Source organism: Bombyx mandarina, chromosome A1 (assembly GCF_030267445.1).
Source record: "Bombyx mandarina strain Sakado chromosome A1, ASM3026744v2".
Lineage (NCBI taxonomy): Eukaryota > Metazoa > Arthropoda > Insecta > Lepidoptera > Bombycidae > Bombyx > Bombyx mandarina.
In genome coordinates, this window is record NC_143234.1 from 16,161,970 (window position 1) to 16,184,207 (window position 22,238).

General features: G+C 36.0%; 1 protein-coding gene across 8 annotated transcripts in view; it reads left to right on the forward strand.

Annotated features, from left to right (window-relative positions):
- Positions 1-22,238, forward strand: part of Hipk (Homeodomain interacting protein kinase) — a 108,061-nt gene that overhangs the window by 73,979 nt on the left and 11,844 nt on the right. For 4 of the 8 annotated variants that reach the window (XM_028182726.2, XM_089739402.1, XM_089739400.1 and 1 more), the window contains exons 3-11: positions 8,935-9,071; positions 12,759-12,916; positions 14,832-14,988; positions 15,348-15,483; positions 16,571-16,789; positions 19,353-19,507; positions 20,217-20,393; positions 21,200-21,353; positions 21,724-21,825. In XM_028182726.2, coding sequence (XP_028038527.2) covers positions 8,935-9,071; positions 12,759-12,916; positions 14,832-14,988; positions 15,348-15,483; positions 16,571-16,789; positions 19,353-19,507; positions 20,217-20,393; positions 21,200-21,353; positions 21,724-21,825 — 1,395 coding nt within the window. Of the gene's footprint in view, positions 1-8,934; positions 9,072-12,758; positions 12,929-14,831; positions 14,989-15,347; positions 15,484-16,570; positions 16,790-19,352; positions 19,508-20,216; positions 20,394-21,199; positions 21,354-21,723; positions 21,826-22,238 lie in introns of all 8 variants that reach the window. The other 4 variants (XM_089739403.1, XM_028182798.2, XM_089739404.1 and 1 more) reach the window with 2 other exon arrangements.

Consider the following 22,238-nt stretch of genomic DNA (forward strand, 5'->3'; position numbering starts at 1 on the left):
TGATTAGTCGTAAATAGCAAGTAATAATTATTAACTAATCGATTAATAAAAAGGACATTGTCTCCTATATGTAGAAACAAATACCATTAAGTTAAGAAAGGTTCTCCTAATAGTCTCTTAATAGTCAATTTTATTATGGATTTAGTAATAAAACGTACTTAAATATAACCAAGCAAATTTCAATTTAAACAAATTAAATTAAGTACTTAGGTATTTACCGAAATAAAACAACACGTCGGCTAATGACGTCATATAAATTATCGCAAATATCTACTTGTCATATGAACTGGGTCGGAATGTAACAATTGCCTGTTCAATAGGAGTTCCTGCGATCGTCACTAGATCTGTCGCTGACGTTAGCAATGGTCTCCAACGAAATGTTTAAATGACGTATATGTATATGGCATGGTATACAGATTGTATATAAGTGATGTTTAAGGTAAGTACATACTAAATGAGAGATGATGTCGTTACTTCCTTACCATCACACTACACTCTACCGAAGCAAGATTCATCCCCACTATCTACACTCGTTATCATTCAGTTCCAACAATGGTTTTACAGCTCGTAGCCTGCAAATGCAAAAATAAATAGTAAACACACAAAGAGAAATTGAACTTGTTTAATGGATAATTAAAAAAACTATTAATTCGATACTTTTTAATTGTTTCCGAAATAGTCTTTTAATTGGAACTAGAGGTCCCGCAGCAGTCGAAATTCGACTATAATTAATTGGAATTGTATAATAAGTTTATACACTATTAGGATTGTATTTTATACTTCTATAATCATAAATTTCGACAAGGCTACACTATAAAAAAATATTAATAAAGACAAACAATATTTAATCTATTCTCAATTTGACCACAGACGTCAAGAGCAAAAGTTTGACAATAAATAGTATGCATGCATGTGTGCATCAAATACATGGTATGTAATGTGTGTAATGTTTTCTTTATTGATTTAATGTATCTTTTATATATTATTTAAAAAAAAAAATTAGCATTGTGCACTTCTTCTTTATATTCTCTATAAGTGTAGAAAATTTCATACTCCTCCGTCCGCGCAATTTACGTAAAAAGGGATACAAAGTTTTTGCTTCACGTATATATATAGATTTAAAAATCACACAACAATTATGCAACATTACATTTTAAAGTATTTATTCTTTAATAATACATATGGTTTTGAAGGATATGTGCTAGAATTTAGTGCACATACTAGAACGAAACTAACAAAAATAATATATTTCAGTAGCCAATATTCTTTACAATAGTAATACAGTTGAACTGCTGAATACAAACATTATAAAAATAAATAAAAGGCAACAACACTCAGCTAATTGACACGAAGTAATTTCCTATACGGAACAGAACGCAATTTCCATGTTTCGTTCCGTGGTGGCGTTGCGAAATTGACTTGGTAAACAATTTCTGCACAATTCTCGTTTTAGCTTTTAAAATTGTGAACGTAAAGTTGAATTTCGCGGCGCCCTGTTCTAAGCTTGGCCTTTCTGTCAGGCTACGTTAAATTATGTACGTCTGCACAAGGATTTGTCAACCAAACCCCTGTCTGTAGCGTGTCTAAGTAAGCACGATTATTAAAAATATATATAACTAAAAGCTAATTTATTTTTTATTGCTTAGTTGGGTGGACGAGCTCACAGCCCACCTGGTGTTAAGTGGTAACAGGAGCCCACAGACATCTACAACGTTAATGCGCCACCCACCTTGAGATATAAGTTCTAAGGTCTCAGTATAGTTACAACGGCTGCCCCACCTTTCAAACAGAAACAAATAACTGCCTCACGGTAGAAATAGGCAGGGTGGTGGTACCTACCCATGCTGACTCACAAGAGTTCCTACCACCAGTAAATCAGATACAGTTATAAAATAAGTAAATAAATATAGAACATTTTTTATTTGCTTTTGAATATGAACTGATATAATAGCAAATAAATCAATCGCCCGCATCGAGTCAATTTTGATAGATTCACATACGTGAACACTATGTTTACATACACCTCAACGTTTGTCCTTAAATGTCATGTATTTGTACGATGATATCTAGCAAGGCGGATGACACGATCCTTGACACACTTGAGTCCTGAACGGCGACACAAAGAGACGGCAAATTACATTTCACTTGCCTTACATGACACATTGTTAACTGTTCTCACTTACGTTTGATAACAGCTTCAATTATTGTCACATTTCTCTATCCGTATCAAAAGAAAGGTTATTACGTCTCAAGACGAAAATATATTAATATCTCGCCTAATACATTTGGTGATTGAATTTATCAAGATTGGTAATACCACATGAGGCTGGCTTGTTTCGCTGAGTTAATAACTTGTTCGGTAAGGTCTCTCCCTTGACACAAATGGATTAGATAGTAGATACATACGGATACGAGTCACTACTTAACGGATCTTACGAATATCGGTTGCTTCTCTCTGATAAGCTGTCAATCAATGGCTTACTCATTTTCAGGACTAATATAAATTTTGGGGATAGGAACTTCAGTCCTAATATCTAGTACCTAATACCTAATAATAGTGTTGTCTGTTACTACCATAATACATAATTAATTTATTTATTATAAAAAAAAAAGAACACAATATTCCTACCATAATTGGATGTGGTTGTGGGGTCTAATATCACTGGAGATACGACAATAACGCATTCTCTTTTTTTCTGAATTGAATTTGTCAGATGGCAAAAAATGAAAGGCTTATGAATTCTTCAATAGCAGGGTAGTGTTTCCGAAAATTGAAATCTTAAAGATAGGTTAATGGGCAAAGTCACAAAATATTCACGTGGGACGCAATAACGGGTGCGCTTATAGTTTCACCGCCGCTTGCCTGTAATACTTTGTGCATCCGAAATTACTTCATCTTTTCGGTCATCTACAAAAGCATCTTCGGAAACCCTTGCGTTACAATTTTAATGCATCCTTACATTCCATTTCCATAATACATACATTGAAAGTCCAAAGGCAATCGACTTTGTATTGGGCTCGTGGGCCGCGTCACATTGGCCCACGTACGACGGCTTAGGTCACGTTCGAGTTATGGACTTGTTTGTTTTACGACGTTGCCGCTGTCGAGATGTCAATATCCGCCTTGGGTTTCTTGTTAATAAATGTGTAGCCTGGATTAAACATTCAGATACTATTGGAAGTAATTTTCTTAAATAGCATACTATAATATAATTAATATAATATAGTTTGTTTTTGAGAATGGATTATACCTATATAGATCATAAAAATCATAATGTAGTAATTAACTACTAGATCCCAAACAGAAAAGTTTCGGCGATCTTTCAAATGCCTTTAAATATTTTCTAGTTTCATCATCAAGGCAATTCGGTGGTAGGCGTAGGTATATTTTATTGCCATAAACCTAGACCGTCAAATTTGAGGTTTGTATTACCAAGAGAAATTAGTGAAAACGAAATTTACAAATTACTTTGCATTCGAATATGTGAAGTTACCAGAACGAGTGTACTTTAAACTGATGTTGATTACGAGAAAGAAAATAAATTCACATTGAAATACGCTTCAGAACAGTTAAAAAAATTAGCATTAGTAATGATACATCACCTCACTTTTAGGTCTATACGGGTAAATACTGCCAGCCTACCTAGTAAAGCAGTGAATGTAAAGAATATGTCACAAAAGCTGGTCTATGAACGATAAAGCGAAGAATCAAGCAGAAGTCATTGGAACAATTTTGATGTAACTATAATCCCCAATACAAAACTTTTAACACCAACATGTTTAAATGAAAATGAAATTAGTATAAATAAATAGACATATAGATATTGTGCTAACTTTCTTAACGACCTTTTACAATCGGAACGTACCTATGTATATATTTTTGGAATAATTCCTTAGTTCCTTCAAACAACCCAATGATAATATGATGAAACTTAGAAATATCGACGCGACATTGCTTCACGTTTGATTCGAAACCTTATTTATTTATTTAAAAAAAACATAGTGGAGTTCTACTTAACTAAATCAAAATCCGTTTCATTATTTGTAGAAATTTATCGAACAAAACACTGAAACTCACTTCGAATGAACATAATATTATGTGTGTTGTAGCTGTTTCTGTAACATTTAGCATAAGATTTATATACTGTTGTTCGTGTTAATAAACATCGATCTGGCATTAAGACAAGTTGTCACACGTATAATGATTGTGTATTTTGAGAGTATTCGATTATTAATTTTATTGCTTAGCTGGGAGGATGAGCTCACGGCCCAACTGGCGTCAAGTGGTTAACGGAGCCCATTTAGATCTACAACGTAAATGCCGCCACCTACCTTGAGATATGAGTTCTAAGGTCTCAGTATAGTTACAACGGTTACCCCACCCTTCAAACCGAAACGCATTACTGCTTCCCAGCAGAAATTGGCCGGGTGGTGGTACCTACCTGTGCGGACTCACAAGACGTCCTACCACCAGATAGAACAACAATTATCAAAAAAAGTAGTTTCATTTTCAATATAACTTTGTCGCTTTTGCGTTTTTTTTTTGTATTTAATACAATCGGATTTATATGTCATAAATAGTTGCGAAAAAGAAACCGCTGCTTACAATTTTTTTTTCTATCTCACAAGAAAGTTTAAGGAAAAATTTGTAGTCCCAAAAACGTGTTTTATGGCGTTTTTTGGACAAAGGACGAATACGTCCTCATTCACGTACAGGAAAGGACTTGCGTGCTCTATCTGCCCAACTCACTGTGCATCTACCGAGATCGCGATCTTGTGCGCTAGACATTGTGTTTCGGTCATCAGGAGAACAATTTCAGAGGGTTCTTTCGACCTCTCACGTACGAGCCGGATCGAGGTAAATTGTATTTAAACACCGAATAAGATATATTATTAGAGTCTATAAGACAGACGGTTGAGTTAGATCATTCAGTCTTAAGATTCTCTTGTTGTTCACATGAAGAATTTGGCGAACCACAATATTCATTCATGAAAGTTAGTCGGTCGTAAATCGAATACCGGAAAAAGTTATTATAAATATAAAATTGATTATAAAGATTTAATGTAAAATAATATAAACGTAATTACTGATTGCAAGACGTACCGAGGTAAGCTCCTGTGGATAGGTAGGTAGCTTATTGTCTTGCCGATTTCTGCCGCGAATGCTTTCCGGCTTGTAGTTGTACCTCATGCTTCAAACTGGATGGTGGCGTAAATATTTTCAGGTCCTATAGTTTTGGTGACCACTTAAACAACCTCTTTGCAATGTATCCTCTATGAAGTTATAATGAATACCTCCCAGAGATATATGTTTGAGGTTTCTGTTGCATTGGAACAACGGTCACTCAAGTGTGAATCTGATCTGAAGCCAGAACTGGTGATTACGTCAGAATACGAAAGAAACGTCTAGGTCTTTGTCCCGTGACTCTTCCCGGGGACCCGAGGACTGTAGAGGAGGGTATGGTTTTGCCATTTAAGTTGATATTATTTTTAAACATCAATTAAAATAATTGTGTAATCTAAAGCTACTGTTTACATGCAGGATACCTATTAAAATGAAGTAAATAATTGCAATTGACTTTGTGCGTCATTAGTAATTGCCTATTGTGTTGGAAAGTGTTTATTGCGAAAACGCTATCACGATTCATTAGAGACTTAACGAATATAGTCAATTCATAGTGAACATTTATGTAATTATATTTTATTGTAATACACACACATTGTAACACAGCAAGAGCGCATGATGTATTCGTTAGTACATTTAAATAAAATTTGTATTGATTCCAAGTGGTTCCTGCAAACATCATGATTTATCCATTAAAATATTTTCCTTAAACTAAATAGTTCTGTGTTTATCAAAACCGCAAAACAAATGGAAGTTTCTTACAATATAAGGAAGTCTTTATTGTATTTACGCAATGTCATACTTCTGCTTACATTGCCTGTTAAATTCTAATCATGAACGTTTTGTACCTAACGAAAGATTATACTTATATTAGAGATAGAGAAATTTTACACAGCCATCCAATGTCTTCATGATACTATTTGACATGATTATTTCAAGGTTCGATATCGGAAAAGGGTCTTACCGCTGGCACCGCCCCCATGTAGTAAAATAATAAACATATGTACTACATATAGAGTAAATCGTCGTCATGGCCTAAAGGATAAGACGTCTGGTGCATTCGTATCTAGCGATGCAACGGTGTTCGAATCCCGCAGGACGGTACCAATTTTTCTAATGAAATACGTACTTGACAAATGAGTCGTCTATTATCAAAGGTGGCAATCTGTGCATTTGGACAAAAAAAAATTATTGATATGTCAATAATATTGATTTGAATATAATCGTCTCCTTCAAAGAATACGGTTCAAAACCTGCATTAAATAAAGGTTAATACTTAACCTGTTATTTATCTAAGATGTCGTTCCGAAGAGTTTTGTGACTGCCAATGGAATACAAAGTCAATAATTCGTTTTTCTGATTTACCAATAATTGTCCAAAAGTCACATTGCCGGCTTTGATAATAGTCGACTCAAATGTTCACGATTGACTTCCACATTGAAGAAATAACATCGTGTAATAAAAATCAAACCTGCAAAATTATAATTTGCGTAATTACTGGTGGTAGGACCTCTTGTGAGTCCGCACGGGAAGGTACCATCACACCGCCTATATCTGCCGTGAAGCAGTAATGCGTTTCGGTTTGAAGGATGGGGCAGCCGTTGTAACTGTACTGAGACCTTAGAACTTATATCTCAAGGTGTGTGGCGCATTTACGTTGTAGATGTCTATGGGCTCCAGTAACCACTTGGCAGCAGGTGAGCTCGTCCACACATCTAAGCAATAAAAAAAAAGGTTTATATTCAAGAGCCAACTGTGCTTTTTAGACAAATACATATTTTGAAAGTAATTGTTTACGATTTGTCTTGCGATATAAAAGAAAGTTTTCTCACGTTTTATTTCAATAATGTTTTCGCTGTTATTTCTGAGGTTTTTTTTTCTGAGGCTCATAAGTGTGCCACGTAATTTATGAATTTCGAGTCGTACACTTTCACTGTAAAACAATTATCGCCGCAGAAAGATCAAATCTCGGACACAAAGATATTCGATGTGACGTTTTCGCTATAAATACTAACAACTATCGTCATAATGTAATTTTTTTTTTTCATTTTTTTTTTTTACATTATCTACATAATTTTATGTACATACAAAAAAAAAAAAGGCGCGTGACACGAGTAGCCAACCGTGTGCGAATATTGTCATTCGATGATTATGCGGCGATTATTAGCACTAATGAGCAGTCAAATTGCAGTGGTAACAACGTTTTTTAAAGAGATTTGTGTGGTCTCGCTACTTAATTGTAAAATATTAAAAATATATTTTTTGATTAAAAATAATAATTATTTAGGTAAAGCTACTTATAAATACAAAATTTGCGTTAGCTCACCGCCGGTTGGCATACAATTACTATATTTCCAAAAAGGCTCTAGCTGTTAATAGTACAACTCGTCTTTTGTAGTATTAACTTATCGTAATAAAGATGTTTTATCTACATCTTTTATTTATATACATCACGTATGTATTATCGACATTGGGGCCGCGAAATTGTGTAAATAATAGCATATTAATTCTTCACAGCTAACTGTTTTGTCGGGAGATCCTTATGACTGCACACTAACACACTAGTAGCTAAACATCAATGATGCTCGGTCGATGATAACAGCCGTTGTTTAACAATAGACGTTCACTATGTGACCTTAAAATACCTTAAAAGACTAACTAGATTATTTGGTATACATACACACAATTGTTGTTGTGGTTGGGTAAGCGGAGTAAGCGGGACAATACGGTAAATCAATACGTATGTGAATAATAAATAATATAACAGCCAAGGATATGGTAAGTAAAGTATGAATGCCGCGCATTATGACAAAACACAATAATAAAAATGATCCAATTAAAGTTCCTGCATTCTGGAATGAAATAAAAACTTTTATTTCTGTTTTTCGTACCATACTTTTGCGATAATTCTTTTAAAGCCTTTACATTAGTGCTGTGAACTAGATCGTTAAGTATGTATATTATTATATTACAGGGATTTGCATTCTTTGAATAAAGCCTGGTTTAAATTACTCTGTTAATAGGGCTGGGCTATATTAAACGCGCGCTCGTTACCATCGATGTGAGGCGTGCCCGTCAATTATAAGGTTGCCGATGTGAACACTTACACTTTGATATTCCAGCATAAGTGACGTATGATTTTGTCAGGATTACTTTTTATCATAAATTTCCTTTAGACAAAATGAAAAGGAAAAACTCAAAATCAAGTATTTACGAATAAAATTTATTCATCATTATTTTTATGTAGAACTCGTATTTTTAACTGGTTATTTTTTTCTTCGGGGCGCATTTTCTAGCGTGTCTGAAAATATTAATAGGCGAATGGCACGATACTAACTTTAATAATTTACGTGAAAATAATCATTCATTAGCAAGACGACTAATCGACTAAATTCCGTTTTGGACGTAGATAATAGGAAAGTTGTACGTCTAACTTGTCGCTAACCTAATGTTTAGTAGATATTATTAGTGATTAATAATGAAAATCGTGTTATTATTTTAAATGATTAGTGCTTAAATAGTTATATATATTCAGTTATAACTAAATTATATTATCATTGTGGCCATAGCACCGTCAAGATCAACTTCTTTAAATTTTGTACGACTTTTGGGAAGTTCTGCACTTTAACTCACAATAGACGTTATGTCGAAAAAAGCGCTTCGAAAAAATAACAGTTTTAAAAAATATTATTTATATAACGTTACAAGGACAATTCACGTATGTACTATATTATAGACATAACTATTTTTCAGTGTTTGTTTTTTTTTAATTTTTTTATAATTAAAGTATATAACATTTGGTGTTTCAGAACAAGTGGTGGTCAGAGGTCGGGGCTGGCAGCTGTGCTGCGCCCGTAGTGCAGAGTCGCGCGTGCGATGCGGAGCGGTCCACGCCGCCAGCGCCACCGCCCGTGCTTTGCACCAGGCCTTGTTGCCGGGACGCAACGTGAGTTTTGATTCTACTCTAGCTTTTTAGTAGCTCCCAGCCCACTGAGTTTCTCGTCGGATCTTCTCAGTGGGTCGCGTTTCTGATCCGGTGGTAGATCCTGCGAAGCACTGCTCTTGCTAGAGCCAGTGCTAACAACACACCTGGTTTGAGCTTCGTGAGCTCACTTACACGCTAAGGAGAAGCTGATAGAGCCTCTCAAGGCTATTATTAGCATAGGTAGGAAAAAAAAGTAACTTCCAGCTTTTAGTTTTTTTCCCCTACTTAATCGTTGGTAGCCTAAGGGGCTATTCTAACTTTGTACTGACCGGTAGGTGAGCTCACGGGCTCAACCTGAGAGAATTGCTAACACTGGCCCTAGCAAGAGCAGTGCGTCGCTGAATCTACGACCGGATCGGAATCGCAACCCACTGAGAAGATTCGGCGAGAAACTCAGTGAGTTGTGTCTACGGTCTACTTCGCACATCGAACTCTTCGTCGGAGTCGACGAGGAAGCTTATAGTATTCACCGAGACGCGATCTAAAAGAGTTTCGATGAACAAACAGGATAACTGTAAGAGTTGTGTTAAGTGTCTATGTTGTTTCTGTCGCTAATGGACATCAACAATGCCAAATTCATTTGAAGAAATACATGTCATAGTATAGTAAAAAAAAGCTGTGACTAAATCAATTTTAAACGATCTCCCTGAGCGATCCACATGGAACATACGATATCTACAATGAAAATAAATTATACAACGATAAATAGTATGTACCGGCAAATATAATCATGTAATCTATTTGAAAATTGTACATACCTACACAAACTAATGTCGCGCTTTCTTTTCATTAACAATTCTAATATAAATTCTCTCGTGTCTCTAATGATTTAATATTTACGCCCTGTACTACGTTCTGAAAAAACGCATAACTGTTAATCTATTTTTTTTAAAATATTTAACATTTTAACAGTTTAGAGTTTAATAGCCGATTTTATTGCTACGTGAAAAGGGCAACGAGGGCAGTGTAGCATACTGACAAGGTGCAGTCCTAGTTATAAACCGGGTTATACTTGTTACTTTTAATATGCATCTATCAACATTTATAGACTTTGATCATGATGCAATATTAACAGTTCATTCTAAACATAAAGCTAATCAAGTTCAGTTATAGAACATTGTAAAACGGACTTTCTTGTGAAGGTAATAACAGTAATTGTTGCATGTTTATTACTGAGATGTTTTGCAGTTGATTAATCAAATTTTGTGTCAAATAAAACAAAGATAATTTCTTACTATTCTTATAACTAGAGGTCCCGCAGGAGTCGAAATTCGACTATAATTAATTGGAATTGTAAGTTTGTACGCTATTATGATTGTATTTTATACTTCTATAATCACAAATTTCGCCAAGACTACACTATAAAAAATATTAATAAAGACAAACAATATTTAATCTATTCTCAATTTGACAACAGACATCAAGAACAAAAGTTTGACAATAAATAGTATGCATGCGTGTGTGCGTCAAATACACGGTATATAGTGTGTGTAATGTTTTCTTTATTGATTTAAAGTATCTTTTATGCGTTATTTAAAAAAAATATTAGCATTGTGCACTCCTTCTCTATATTCTCTATAAGTGTGGAAAATTTCATACTCCTCCGTCCGCGCAATTTTCGTAAAAAAGGATACAAAGTTTTTGCTTCACGTATTAATATATAGATAATGGTACTTGTTTTGGTGGCAAAATTTAACCGAATATTTAAAATTACAGTCGAGAAGTACGCGTATATTTTTAAACAACAAGAATTAATAATAAGCGGAATTCGGGGGCTAATACAACCCTCAGCTACCTGGGGGCCCCCCTCCACAACGTTTCACCCTTCGTTTCGCACCCGCCATTCATTCCCAACCCTCGAACATGCGCGTACGCAGCGTGGCGTCCTCAGTACAAACTTGGTGCAATGTGCGGAAGTGTTCCAATACATTCATAAATGGCTTATGATATTTTTGGAGTGTTGTTACAGTGTTTTAGTATAGTGCCTATATTTAAGTTATGTAAATATGGATCTCTCAATACCTAGGCTAAAATTTGAAGGCGACGACGACGAATACGACGATTTTGATTATGATGACAAGTAAGTCCGAAATTGTTAGACTCTCTTTCTTTTAACATGATGCCTTCGTGAACTCGGAATCAATGAAAAATTCAAACTTATAAAAATAGCAGTTGGTTCCTTTCACTAAGTAAAATAAGTATAATTGCTTCTTTTAACATGATGCCTTCGTGAATTCGGAATCAATGAAAAATTCAAACTTATAAAAATAGCAGTTGGTTCCTTTCACTAAGTAAAATAAGTATAATTGCTATAAGCAAACCTAATTCAAATGTATCATATTTTAAAAATAATATTAATAGGGTGCGAAGACGCTTTTTTTGTGGACCGTAGCGCAGGTTGAACTCGTCGAGCGCGGTGCCAAGCTTAAAGTATGCGCAGACGCTGGCAAAACTTTTTTTTTTGGTGAGCAAACGAGAACGATAACATTTAACGGGAATAAAGCTTTATTGTGCTCCATTATACAGACCTTCAAAAAAGAATGGCTCCGATATTTGAACCCTTGTTGAAATAAATATAAAAATTTAAAATAATAATAATAATAATGAGGTATGTGAATAGAAAATTATTTGGTCCCTACCTTTTTTTCACAGAATTAAATATGTAAAAAGATTTTTCTAGTGTACTATTTGTAGGTTAGAAGTAAAAAGTGGAAGTATAGAATATATTTGCGTCTTATTTTTATTAAAATGGAAGTTACGTTAATAGTTTTAAAATGTACTCTAAAATATGATTTATTATAGAAGAGATTCATTGTAAAGTCTTTTTAGAAAGTATGTCTAAATTTGTAACTAATTTCAAACAACAGGACAATAGCTTTTTAATGCATTAAGTTTCTAATTTGTAACACGAATAGGCCGTCAAAGCTGCATTAATTTTGAAGATACTGTATTGGTATCTAAGTTTTTTTTTTTTACCTAAGTTGATACTCAGATGCTATGTCAGCGTAACCAAACAAATAGGTGAGGTCACGGGGCTCAAACCTGACGAAGTTGCTAACACTAACCCTAGCAACAGCAGTGCTTCGCATAATCTACCACAGGTTCAGAAACGCGACCCGCTGAGAAGATCCAGCGAGAAACTCAGTGGGCTGTGTCTGTAGGTTAGTTTACTCGCCGAGCCCTTCGTCGTAAGCGACGGGCTCGACGAGAACGATGACCGGTGCTTGAGGTACCTAAAAGTTACCGTTAGTGGATCGGGAGGGTCCGAAGTGAAGTGTTTAGGGCGACGTCGACTGTTTACCATTCGGTCCGCAGGATCGGGAATGGAGATTTGATTGCATATTTCGCACTGGTACTCACTCACTCACTGATATTATTTACTGGTGGTAGGGGCTCTTGTGAGTCCGCGCGGTTAAGTACCACCACCCTCCCTGTTTCTGCCGTGAAACAGTAATGCGTTTCGGTTTGAAGGGTGGGGCGGCCGTTGTAACTATATTTGAGACCTTAGAACTTATATCCCAAGGTGGGTGGCGCATTTACGTTGTAGATGTCTATGGGCTCCAGTAACCACTTAACATCAGGTGGGCTGTGAGCTCGTCCACCCATCTAAGCAATAAAAAAAAAACAGCGTACCATTTTTATTTCCAGTGGGGGAGATAGCAACGTTGATCAGCGCCGGGGGGTGCAAGCGGAGAACGGCCTCGCGGTCGGGGCGCGTCACAAAACGGCTCCTCAGGCCGCAACGACGACGGCCCACAGCAAGCAGCTGGCGGCGGGCGGGGCCAACCACCCGCCCCAGCCGCAAGGTAACCACAAACGTAATGTCCCAATTATTAATTCATTATATAAGTACTGAACTTTTTGGCGGGAACTCGAAGAATGAAGTTTTTCATTTATTTTCATTTCTTCGGGTTTAAATGTGTAATAACGGTGGTTTATTAACTGTTTAGTATCTGTGAAAATGCACAAATGTGGGAAAATGAAACAAAGCCGCCCAACGTTACTTCTCGGTATCCTCCAAAAAGTCCACTGGAAAAGTCTCATTTTACTGAGATTATATTTTATACCATATCATCTCATTTCATTTCATTTCACTTCATGTTATCATTTTTCATAAAAATAAGAATAAATTAAAATAAGACTTGACCTAAAGGTCTTAGTTACCAGGTCATGAAATCTCTTAAAAAATAATTATATAACTACTACTACGACTACTACACGTTGCTAACACTAGCCCTAGCAACAGCAGGGCTTTACAGAATCTACCACCGGATCGGAAACGCGACCGGCCGCACTTTAGATTGATTGGAGAAACCAATGTTCAGCAGTGTACAACTATAAGCTGAGATGCTGATTCTGATTATGATGACATAACTCATACAAAAGTATTTCTTAAAAATACTTTTTTCAATTAAAATATTATCATGTTAAATAATTTCAATAAAATTTAGGTGACATATTTGAAATGTTGCGTAACGACAAAAGGCTCATTGAATTTAAACAAACGATTCATATCGATGGTGTATTTACAGAACACAAGTATTTGACTACCACACACACACACACTCACACATTGATTTTTGCGTGTGCGTGCGTGTGGTTGTGTGTGAAAGCATTGTGCGTGACAAGTAGATTTTTCCTCAAACTGACATCAGAACATGGTCGACAGATATCATATATAATATTAAATGTGTAATTCATAAACAGAATCACGTACAGACGTTTTTTTATAAAAGATTGAAAATGTTACTGGAATTTATGAAATAACTAAACAATTCGTACAATAGATAATAGGTTTCTTTATAATAATACTAGCTGATCCGGCAGACTTCGTAGTGCCTCAATCGATAAATAAAAGACCTAAACTTTTGTATCAAATAAACCTAAAACAAACTAAAGGAATCCGTCCGACGGGGGACACATCATAGGAAAAACAAAATTGTTATTTTTATTTAATTCCCAGCATTTTCGTATTTATGTACCTTTTAAACCTTCTCTGGACTTCCACAAGTAATTCAAGACCAAAATTAGCCAAATCGGTCCAGCCGTTCTCGAGTTTTAGCGAGACTAACGAACAGCAATTCATTTTTATATATATATAGATTAGAATTTAAACAATGCAAACTAACATAGCAATAATTGTTTATAGCATGTTAATGTCCTTATAATGCGAGGTTTATTGTTGTTTGTTTGAACTTTCACGCACCGTGCGAGTTTGACGCGCTGTTATGTTAATTAAAAAAAACCTTATAAATAGTACATTCTAAAGGTGAAGTTTAATTGAAAAGTTAATTTAGATATTATATTAAATTTGCTTATATGAATACGAATGACACCGTGTGATGCTTATTAATGAAACGAGAATTTTAGCTAAAGTTTTTTTTAATACTCCGGTCACTTTTACCTGGTTTTAAAGTTCTAAGATATTATTTCCTATCAAACCGATAGGAACTTGCTACTTATAGGTGGTGTATTATACTTATATAAATATATAATTGATTTATACAATCAGATTTAAGAATAACAATAAATAATAAGTATTTTATATTTGTAAAGTTAATTCTAGATTTTTGTTATTAAACAATCTATACATGTTGAGTTTGAGAGTAGATCATGATCGTAATTCGTTTTAAGGCCGTTAATATTAATTTATATTAATATTTACTCGCGTTTAATAATTAAATCATTAACATAACGTTTTCCATTGTGCATCCCGCATAGCTAATATGTGGTTTCCGAATACATGTACATGCGGATGCGACGGATGTTGGCGCGCCCCCGATAAAACCCCCTCCGTGACGTCGACAGGGTCCGGCTGTGGTGCTGATGGCGACTACCAGCTCGTTCAGCACGAGGTGCTCTACTCCTCGTCCAATAGGTCAGTGATATACCTGCTTTCATTAATAATAGATGTTTTACCAAACATGTATAATACTTTGAACATTTTTGTTGTCTAGATGGGTCGAAGAGCTCACGGCCCACCTGGTCTTAAATGGTTACCGGAGTCCATAGACATCTACAACGTAAATGCCGCCACCCATGTTGAGATATGAGTTGTAAGGTCTCAGTATAGTTACAACGACTGCCCCAGCTTTCAAACCGAAACGCATTACTGCTTCACGGCTGAAATAGGCAGGTTGGTGGTACCTACCCGTGCGTATAAGGTCCTATAATGAAGTTTACAACATTACAATATTTTGTTTTATATTGTTATTTTGTATATTATTTCGGTTTCAGGTACGAGGTGTTGGAGTTCCTCGGGCGAGGCACGTTCGGGCAAGTAGTGAAATGCTGGAAGAAGGGCACCAACGAGATAGTTGCCATCAAGATCCTAAAGAACCATCCTAGCTATGCGCGCCAAGGGCAGATTGAGGTCAGCATTACGTGGACATTTAATCATGTGCATTTTTATTATATCTTATATGTGAACTATATTTGAATATGGCCAATATTGACATTACTTAGGTGCATTAAAAGTATTAATCATAACTAAAAAAAAAAAAAATTGTGTAATGGCCTAAACACTTGTAGTGCTCGATCGACAATCGGTTCGGAACCTTCAAAAGAAAAAATAAAATAGAAAAGAAGACACTTTGAAGAAATACGTTAAAACATTGAAATGGTGCCAGAATGTCTGACGCGTCAGAACTTTTGACGCGTAGTCTTGATACTCGGTTATAAGTGGTAAAAAAAAAAAATATTTTGCATTCCAAAGATGAAATATACCTTGGTATTTTTGTTCTTTTCGATATTATTTAATCGGTTTCAAAAGTTCCAATATAGTTTTGGCTTTAATCCAAATGTTTTGAAATGACCTGTAGCGGTGAGCACTCCGTATTCATGCGTCCATCTTCGAGTGTCTTTAGAGCTCGGGTTATTAATAATGACAAACAAACAAAGAATACATTTTTCACGAAACCAATATTGGAACAATATTTTTCATTGAATTCATGAAACTGTCTTATTTTATGAGGCTAATTTTAAATTTTAAATAATATATAATAAATCTACAGTGGTTTTTACGGATGTTCCGTTATAACTAAACCGTGCATCTGATAGACTTGAAACTTGGTATCCATGTAGAAAATACATGTACTCAATGGATAGGCTAATATTTATATGAGTGTTGAACTCCCTACACCAGTTGTGGGGGCGTTAATGATGAGAATCTTTGTGGGGGTGAGAAATAATAATGTTAATTTTAAATGCCCAGCGAAGCGGACGGGTACAGCTAGTTTTAAATAAAACCACTGTTAAAGTATTAACACGAATACAGCGTCATATTATATGAGTTGTTATCCACGAGTAACATCAATCGAGCACAATTAATTCGTACATTGATGTATATTTTGTTTAACCCTTTAACTACTATGATAATAACTACTCGTTCATAAACAATGGAGCAGAACTTTCATGAGATAGATACATACATTGCTCAAAATCGTTTTCAAAACGTTCAGGTCTCGATCCTGTCGCGTCTCTCTCAAGAGTCGGCGGACGAGTTCAACTTCGTGCGCGCGTACGAGTGCTTCCAGCACCGCTCGCACACGTGTCTCGTGTTCGAGATGCTCGAGCAGAACCTGTACGACTTCCTCAAGCAGAACAAGTTCTCGCCGCTGCCGCTCAAGTACATCAGGCCGATACTGCAGCAGGTCCTGACGGCGCTGCTTAAACTGAAAGTGAGTCGTGATTTAGAATGTAGCCCGTTTGAACTGATGTCCCGCGAAAAAAGTTTTTCTTTAATCGATAAGATAAGGAATAATCGGGTAGGACAACTTGTGAGTCCGCACGGGTAGGTACCGCTAACCCGCCTATTTTTGTCGTGAAGTAGTAATGTTGAAGGTTTGAAGGGTGGGACAGAAGGTGGGTGGCGCATTTACATCGTAGATGTCGGTATTCCAGTAACCATTTAACACGACGTGGGCTGTGAGCTTGACCACCCATCTAAGCAATAAAAAAAAGTAGATGTCTATGGAGTCCGGTTACCACTTAACGCCAGGTGGGCCGTGAGCTCGTCAAATCAAAACAAATCAACTAATTAAATTGTGCTTTTTATATCCAATCTTGATTCCTTCGTCTGAGATTAAGAAACGCTTGAATCGAATTCTTCTATTTGCATCAGCAATGAAAAAAAGAACAGTATGGACGACTTTGTTATTGTGTGATCAATCCTTGAGACATGAGTTTTATTTCTCGATTTCTCATATCATAGGGTTGATATTTATTCGGTTGTTTTACGCTACATTATACATTAAAAAGGTGTCTTGGGCATGATGTGGGAGGAGCTAGAACAGACTGCCCAAGACCGATGTTAATGGAAGGATTTGATTCGAGCCCTACACCCCAGCAGAGGGTAATAGGAAAGATTGATGATGATACTTTAAAAAGTAAGTCAGTTTGAAACGGATCTAATATATAACTCAAATCGTCCAATTTTATTTTCTTATTTTATGATTAATCAACGGTAATGTCCAAAATTTTTTTTATCTACTTAGTCTGGCCATAAATACTGTTACAATTAAAAATTAAAAAAATTCTATTGCAAATAACATTTATTACTTTTACAGTGTGTTACTTTAATATATAAATATAAAACAATGTGAACTATAAAAAGCTTATTCGAAGTGGTCTCCATTGGCTGCAATACAGTCCTTTAAACGTTGAGGCCAGTTATCAATAGAAAAACGCACTCTTTCCATGGGAAAATTTTTCACTGCCAATCGTACGGATTGTTTTAGGGACTTCAAATTATCATCGCGTTTATAGCAAGCCGTATTCTCTAAAACTGACCATAAATCATAATCCAGCGGATTAAGATCGGGACTAGACGACGGCCAGTCTTCAGCTCTGATGAAGTCCGAAACGTTCGTTTCCAACCAAGACTGCGTAGACCGAGCTTTATGACCTGGCACCGAGTCTTGCTGGAATGACCATTCTTGATTATTGAACATGGTGCTGTTAAGGGGCTTCACTACCTTCTCAAGAATGGTATCTTGATACACTTGTGCCGATGTTTTGATACCTTTTTCACAAAAGTATGGCTCAGTCACCCCTTAATAGCTAATACCCCACCAAACCATCACTGAAGTCGGATAGTGCCCACGTTGTACTCTGTCGACTAATTGGGAAGCTTCCTTAGAGCTTTGAGCATAAATACGGTCATTTTCTTTGTTAAAATGTTGCTCAATTGTAAAAAAATTCTCATCCGTAAACAAAAATTTTCTATGACCTCCCTTTGCGTACCGCTTCAGTAGTTGTTTCGATTTTACCACCCTATTCTCTTTTAAATTATCAGTTAAGAAATGACCAGTACGTCTCTTATAGGTTGCAAGTCCTAAGTCATCTTTTAAAATACGCGACATGGTTGTAGGTGCTATCTTTATCTCCCGAGATAAAATCTTTTGCTTTCGGACCGGATTTCTTCGAATTCTTTCCCTTACTCTTTTGATCACCTTTTTCGTACGAACACTACGTGGACGGCCAGATCTTTTTCTGTCACAAACAGAGGAGGTCTCATTGCACCTATTAATAGCCCGGTACACAAACATTTTACTAATACGAATTTACTAATACTAAAATTGCGTTTGGCTACATACCTACTTTGTGTAATGCAATAATGGCGATTCGGTTTTCTTTATCACCCCACTCCATTTTAATATCGCAAAATATTGTACAACGCATAGGCGCCAAAATGAGAAAACTTAATGAGCAATCATATAAAAATGACAGATTCCAAATTCAAATGTAATATCTTGTTTATTTTTAATTGTAATAGTATTTATGGCCAGACTAAGTATATATACGTGAAGCAAAAACTTTGTACCCCTTTTTACGGAAATTGCGTGGACGGAGGAGTATGAAATTTCCCACACTTATAGAGAATCTAGAGAAGAAGTGCAGAATGCAATTTTTTTTTTTAATTATGCATTCATAATATTTGACACACACACTTAAATAATTTATTTACTCTTTGTTTACTGTCAAACTTTTTTATTGCTTAAAGTCTGTGGTCTAATTGAGAATAGGTTAATACTGTTTGTCTTTATTAATATTTGTCTAAAGTGTATGTAGTCTTGGCGAAATCTGTGATTAAAGAAGTATAAACAGTCTTTGACAATAGAATCTTAATAGTGTACAAACTTATAATTTTAATAAATTATAGGCGAATTTCGACTACCGGGGTACCACTATTACACTAATTAAATAAATGAATCGATTGACGTGTTTCATTTCGTTTGACAGCAACTCGGCCTGATCCACGCTGACCTGAAGCCGGAGAACATAATGCTGGTGGAGCCGGCTCGGCAGCCGTACAGGGTCAAGGTCATCGACTTCGGCAGCGCCTCGCACGTCAGCAAGGCGGTCTGCAACACCTACCTGCAGAGCAGATACTACAGGTAAGATGACGCACACTAAAATGTAATTAGTACAAAAAAAATATCATAAAAAATTAAAAATGGGTAAAACCAAAAACCAGACAAGTAGAAGCTCACGGCCCACCTGGTGTTAAGTGGTTACCGGAGCCCATAGACATCTACAACGTAAATGCCGCCACCCACCTTGAGATGTAAGTTCTAAGGTCTCAAATATAGCTACAACGGCTGCCCCACCCTTCAAACCGAAACGCATTACTACATCACGGCAGAAATAGGCAGGGCGGTGGTACTTACCTGTGCGGACTCACGAGGTCTTTACCACCAGTAATTACGCAAATTATAATTAATCAACATGACACATAGAAAGTGAACAAAGAAATTAATAAATTTAAGTTAACAAAAAAAGCAACACAATACACATATTTAAACATCTGTGTAGGTATATATATTTAAAAACTTAATAACTACCTAAATTAAGGTAATACGGTACACGACTCTCCGTGTATGTACTACACATGCATAGAATTTTGTTTATTTACATACATACTGTTAGAAAACTGTTCTTAAATACAAAGATAGTCTAAACAAAAATTTTTTGGAAATTTTAATTTAACGATAACAAATATCGTGATTTGAGTTTGGAGCTGACGATAATTAAATTATAAGTCGCTAAGGTGCACGCATTTGATAATGGTAGATGTATACATTTTTGAGAGAAATAAATTTGCAGAGCACCAGAGATAATCCTGGGCTTGGCGTTCTGCGAAGCGATCGACATGTGGTCGCTGGGCTGCGTCGTGGCCGAACTGTTCCTGGGCTGGCCGCTGTACCCGGGCTCCTCGGAATACGACCAGATCAGATACATCTCGCAGACACAGGGCTTGCCCACTGAGCACATGCTCAACAGGTAACATTATTTTATTTGTGCTAAAATTAAAAACACCTTAATTATACATCTAGAATGGAAGTTTAAATGTTTTATTTTATCTATATATTAAAACGTGAAACAGAACTTTGTACCACTTTTTATGAAAATTACACGGACGGATCAGTTTTATAATTTCTCGTACTTTAGAGAATATAGAGGAGTTTTTTTATGTTTTTTTTATTGCTTAGATGGGTGGACGAGCTCACAGCCCACCTGATGTTAAGTGGTTACCGGAGCCCATAGACATCTAAAACGTAAATGCGCCACCCACCTTGAGATATAAGTTCTAAGGTCTCAAGTATAGTGACAACGACTGCCCCACCCTTCAAACCGAAACGCATTACTGCTTCACGGCAGAAATAGGTTGGGCGGTGGTACCTACCCGCGCGGACTCACAAGAGGTCCTACCACCAGTAAAGAATGTTAAACTTTTTTTTTAATTATGCATAAAAAATTTAATAAATCAATCAAGAAAACATTACACACACTACCATGTATTTGACACAATACATATACTCTGTGCTTATTGTCAAACTTTTGTTATTGCTTAAAGTCTGTGGTCAAATTATAAATTATTATTGTTTGACTTTAATATTATTTGTCTATAGTTTAGCGAAATCTGAAGTATAATAGTCTTTGACTATAGAGCCATAATAATGTCCAAACTTATAATTTCAATTAATTATAGTCGAATTTCGACTACAAAGGGACCACTAGAGAAAATAAATCTTTCAATATTAGCAAATTTCGAAATACAAAAATACAATTTTGTATTCGCATTGCAGTGCAAGCAAAACGGCGAAGTTCTTTTACCGAGATGTGGACAGTACGTATCCGTTCTGGCGCCTGAAGACGCCCGAGGAGCACGAGCTGGAGACCGGCATCAAGAGCAAGGAGGCCCGGAAGTACATCTTCAACTGTCTCGACGACATCGGACAGGTGCGCACATATTTGTAAAATCGATCGTGCGATTCCATCTGAAAGGACGTGGATAAATTGCATAATGCGTTATTTCTGGTCTACGCGGTTAATTTCTTGACCGTCGTTCGTACCTCGGTAACTAACTCGGCTGCAGTTGTCGATCTCGACTTCACGCTTCAATATACAGAACGAACTAAATGATTTTAGTTCTAACTAAAATCATTTAGTTCATCGTTACTTAATTAAAGGGCGCGCGCATTCACTGGAGGTCATTGAACTCGCGATTTCAAGTCCATAACGAGTGTTTTGTGTTTATCCATCTCGTTTTAACTTCTTTACTGTCCCAGTATATTATTGTGTGTCAATTGAAAATTCGTTTATGTTTTAGGTGAACGTGCCAACGGACCTCGAGGGGGGTCAGCTGTTGGCTGAGAAGGCTGACAGAAGGGAATTTATTGATTTGCTAAAGAGAATGTTAACTATGGACCAGGTATGTCTAGACCTCATTAATTGCAATATTAAATTTATTAACAGCTGTAATTTTTGTTTTATCGATGACAACCATACACTATATTTTTTTGTGAAGTTATGATTGTCGATATATATGCATTAATATGCATTAGTATGCATTACTAGGCATTAGTATGCATTACTAGGCATTAGCATTAGTATGCATTAATAAAATGACAAAAGAAACATCTTGATCGAGCCGGAGTAATTTCTTGACAGGTCATATGCAGAAGGACAGGACGTATCAAAATTTTACTTTTGTTGCAAATCTTCTATTCTATGATAGATGTTTCTCCAAATATATGTCTCACTAGGAATAGACAATTTCTGTTGATCAACACTGACCAGTGTGCCGTACACCAGCACGTACTCTGCAGTATAGTAAAGTTTGTG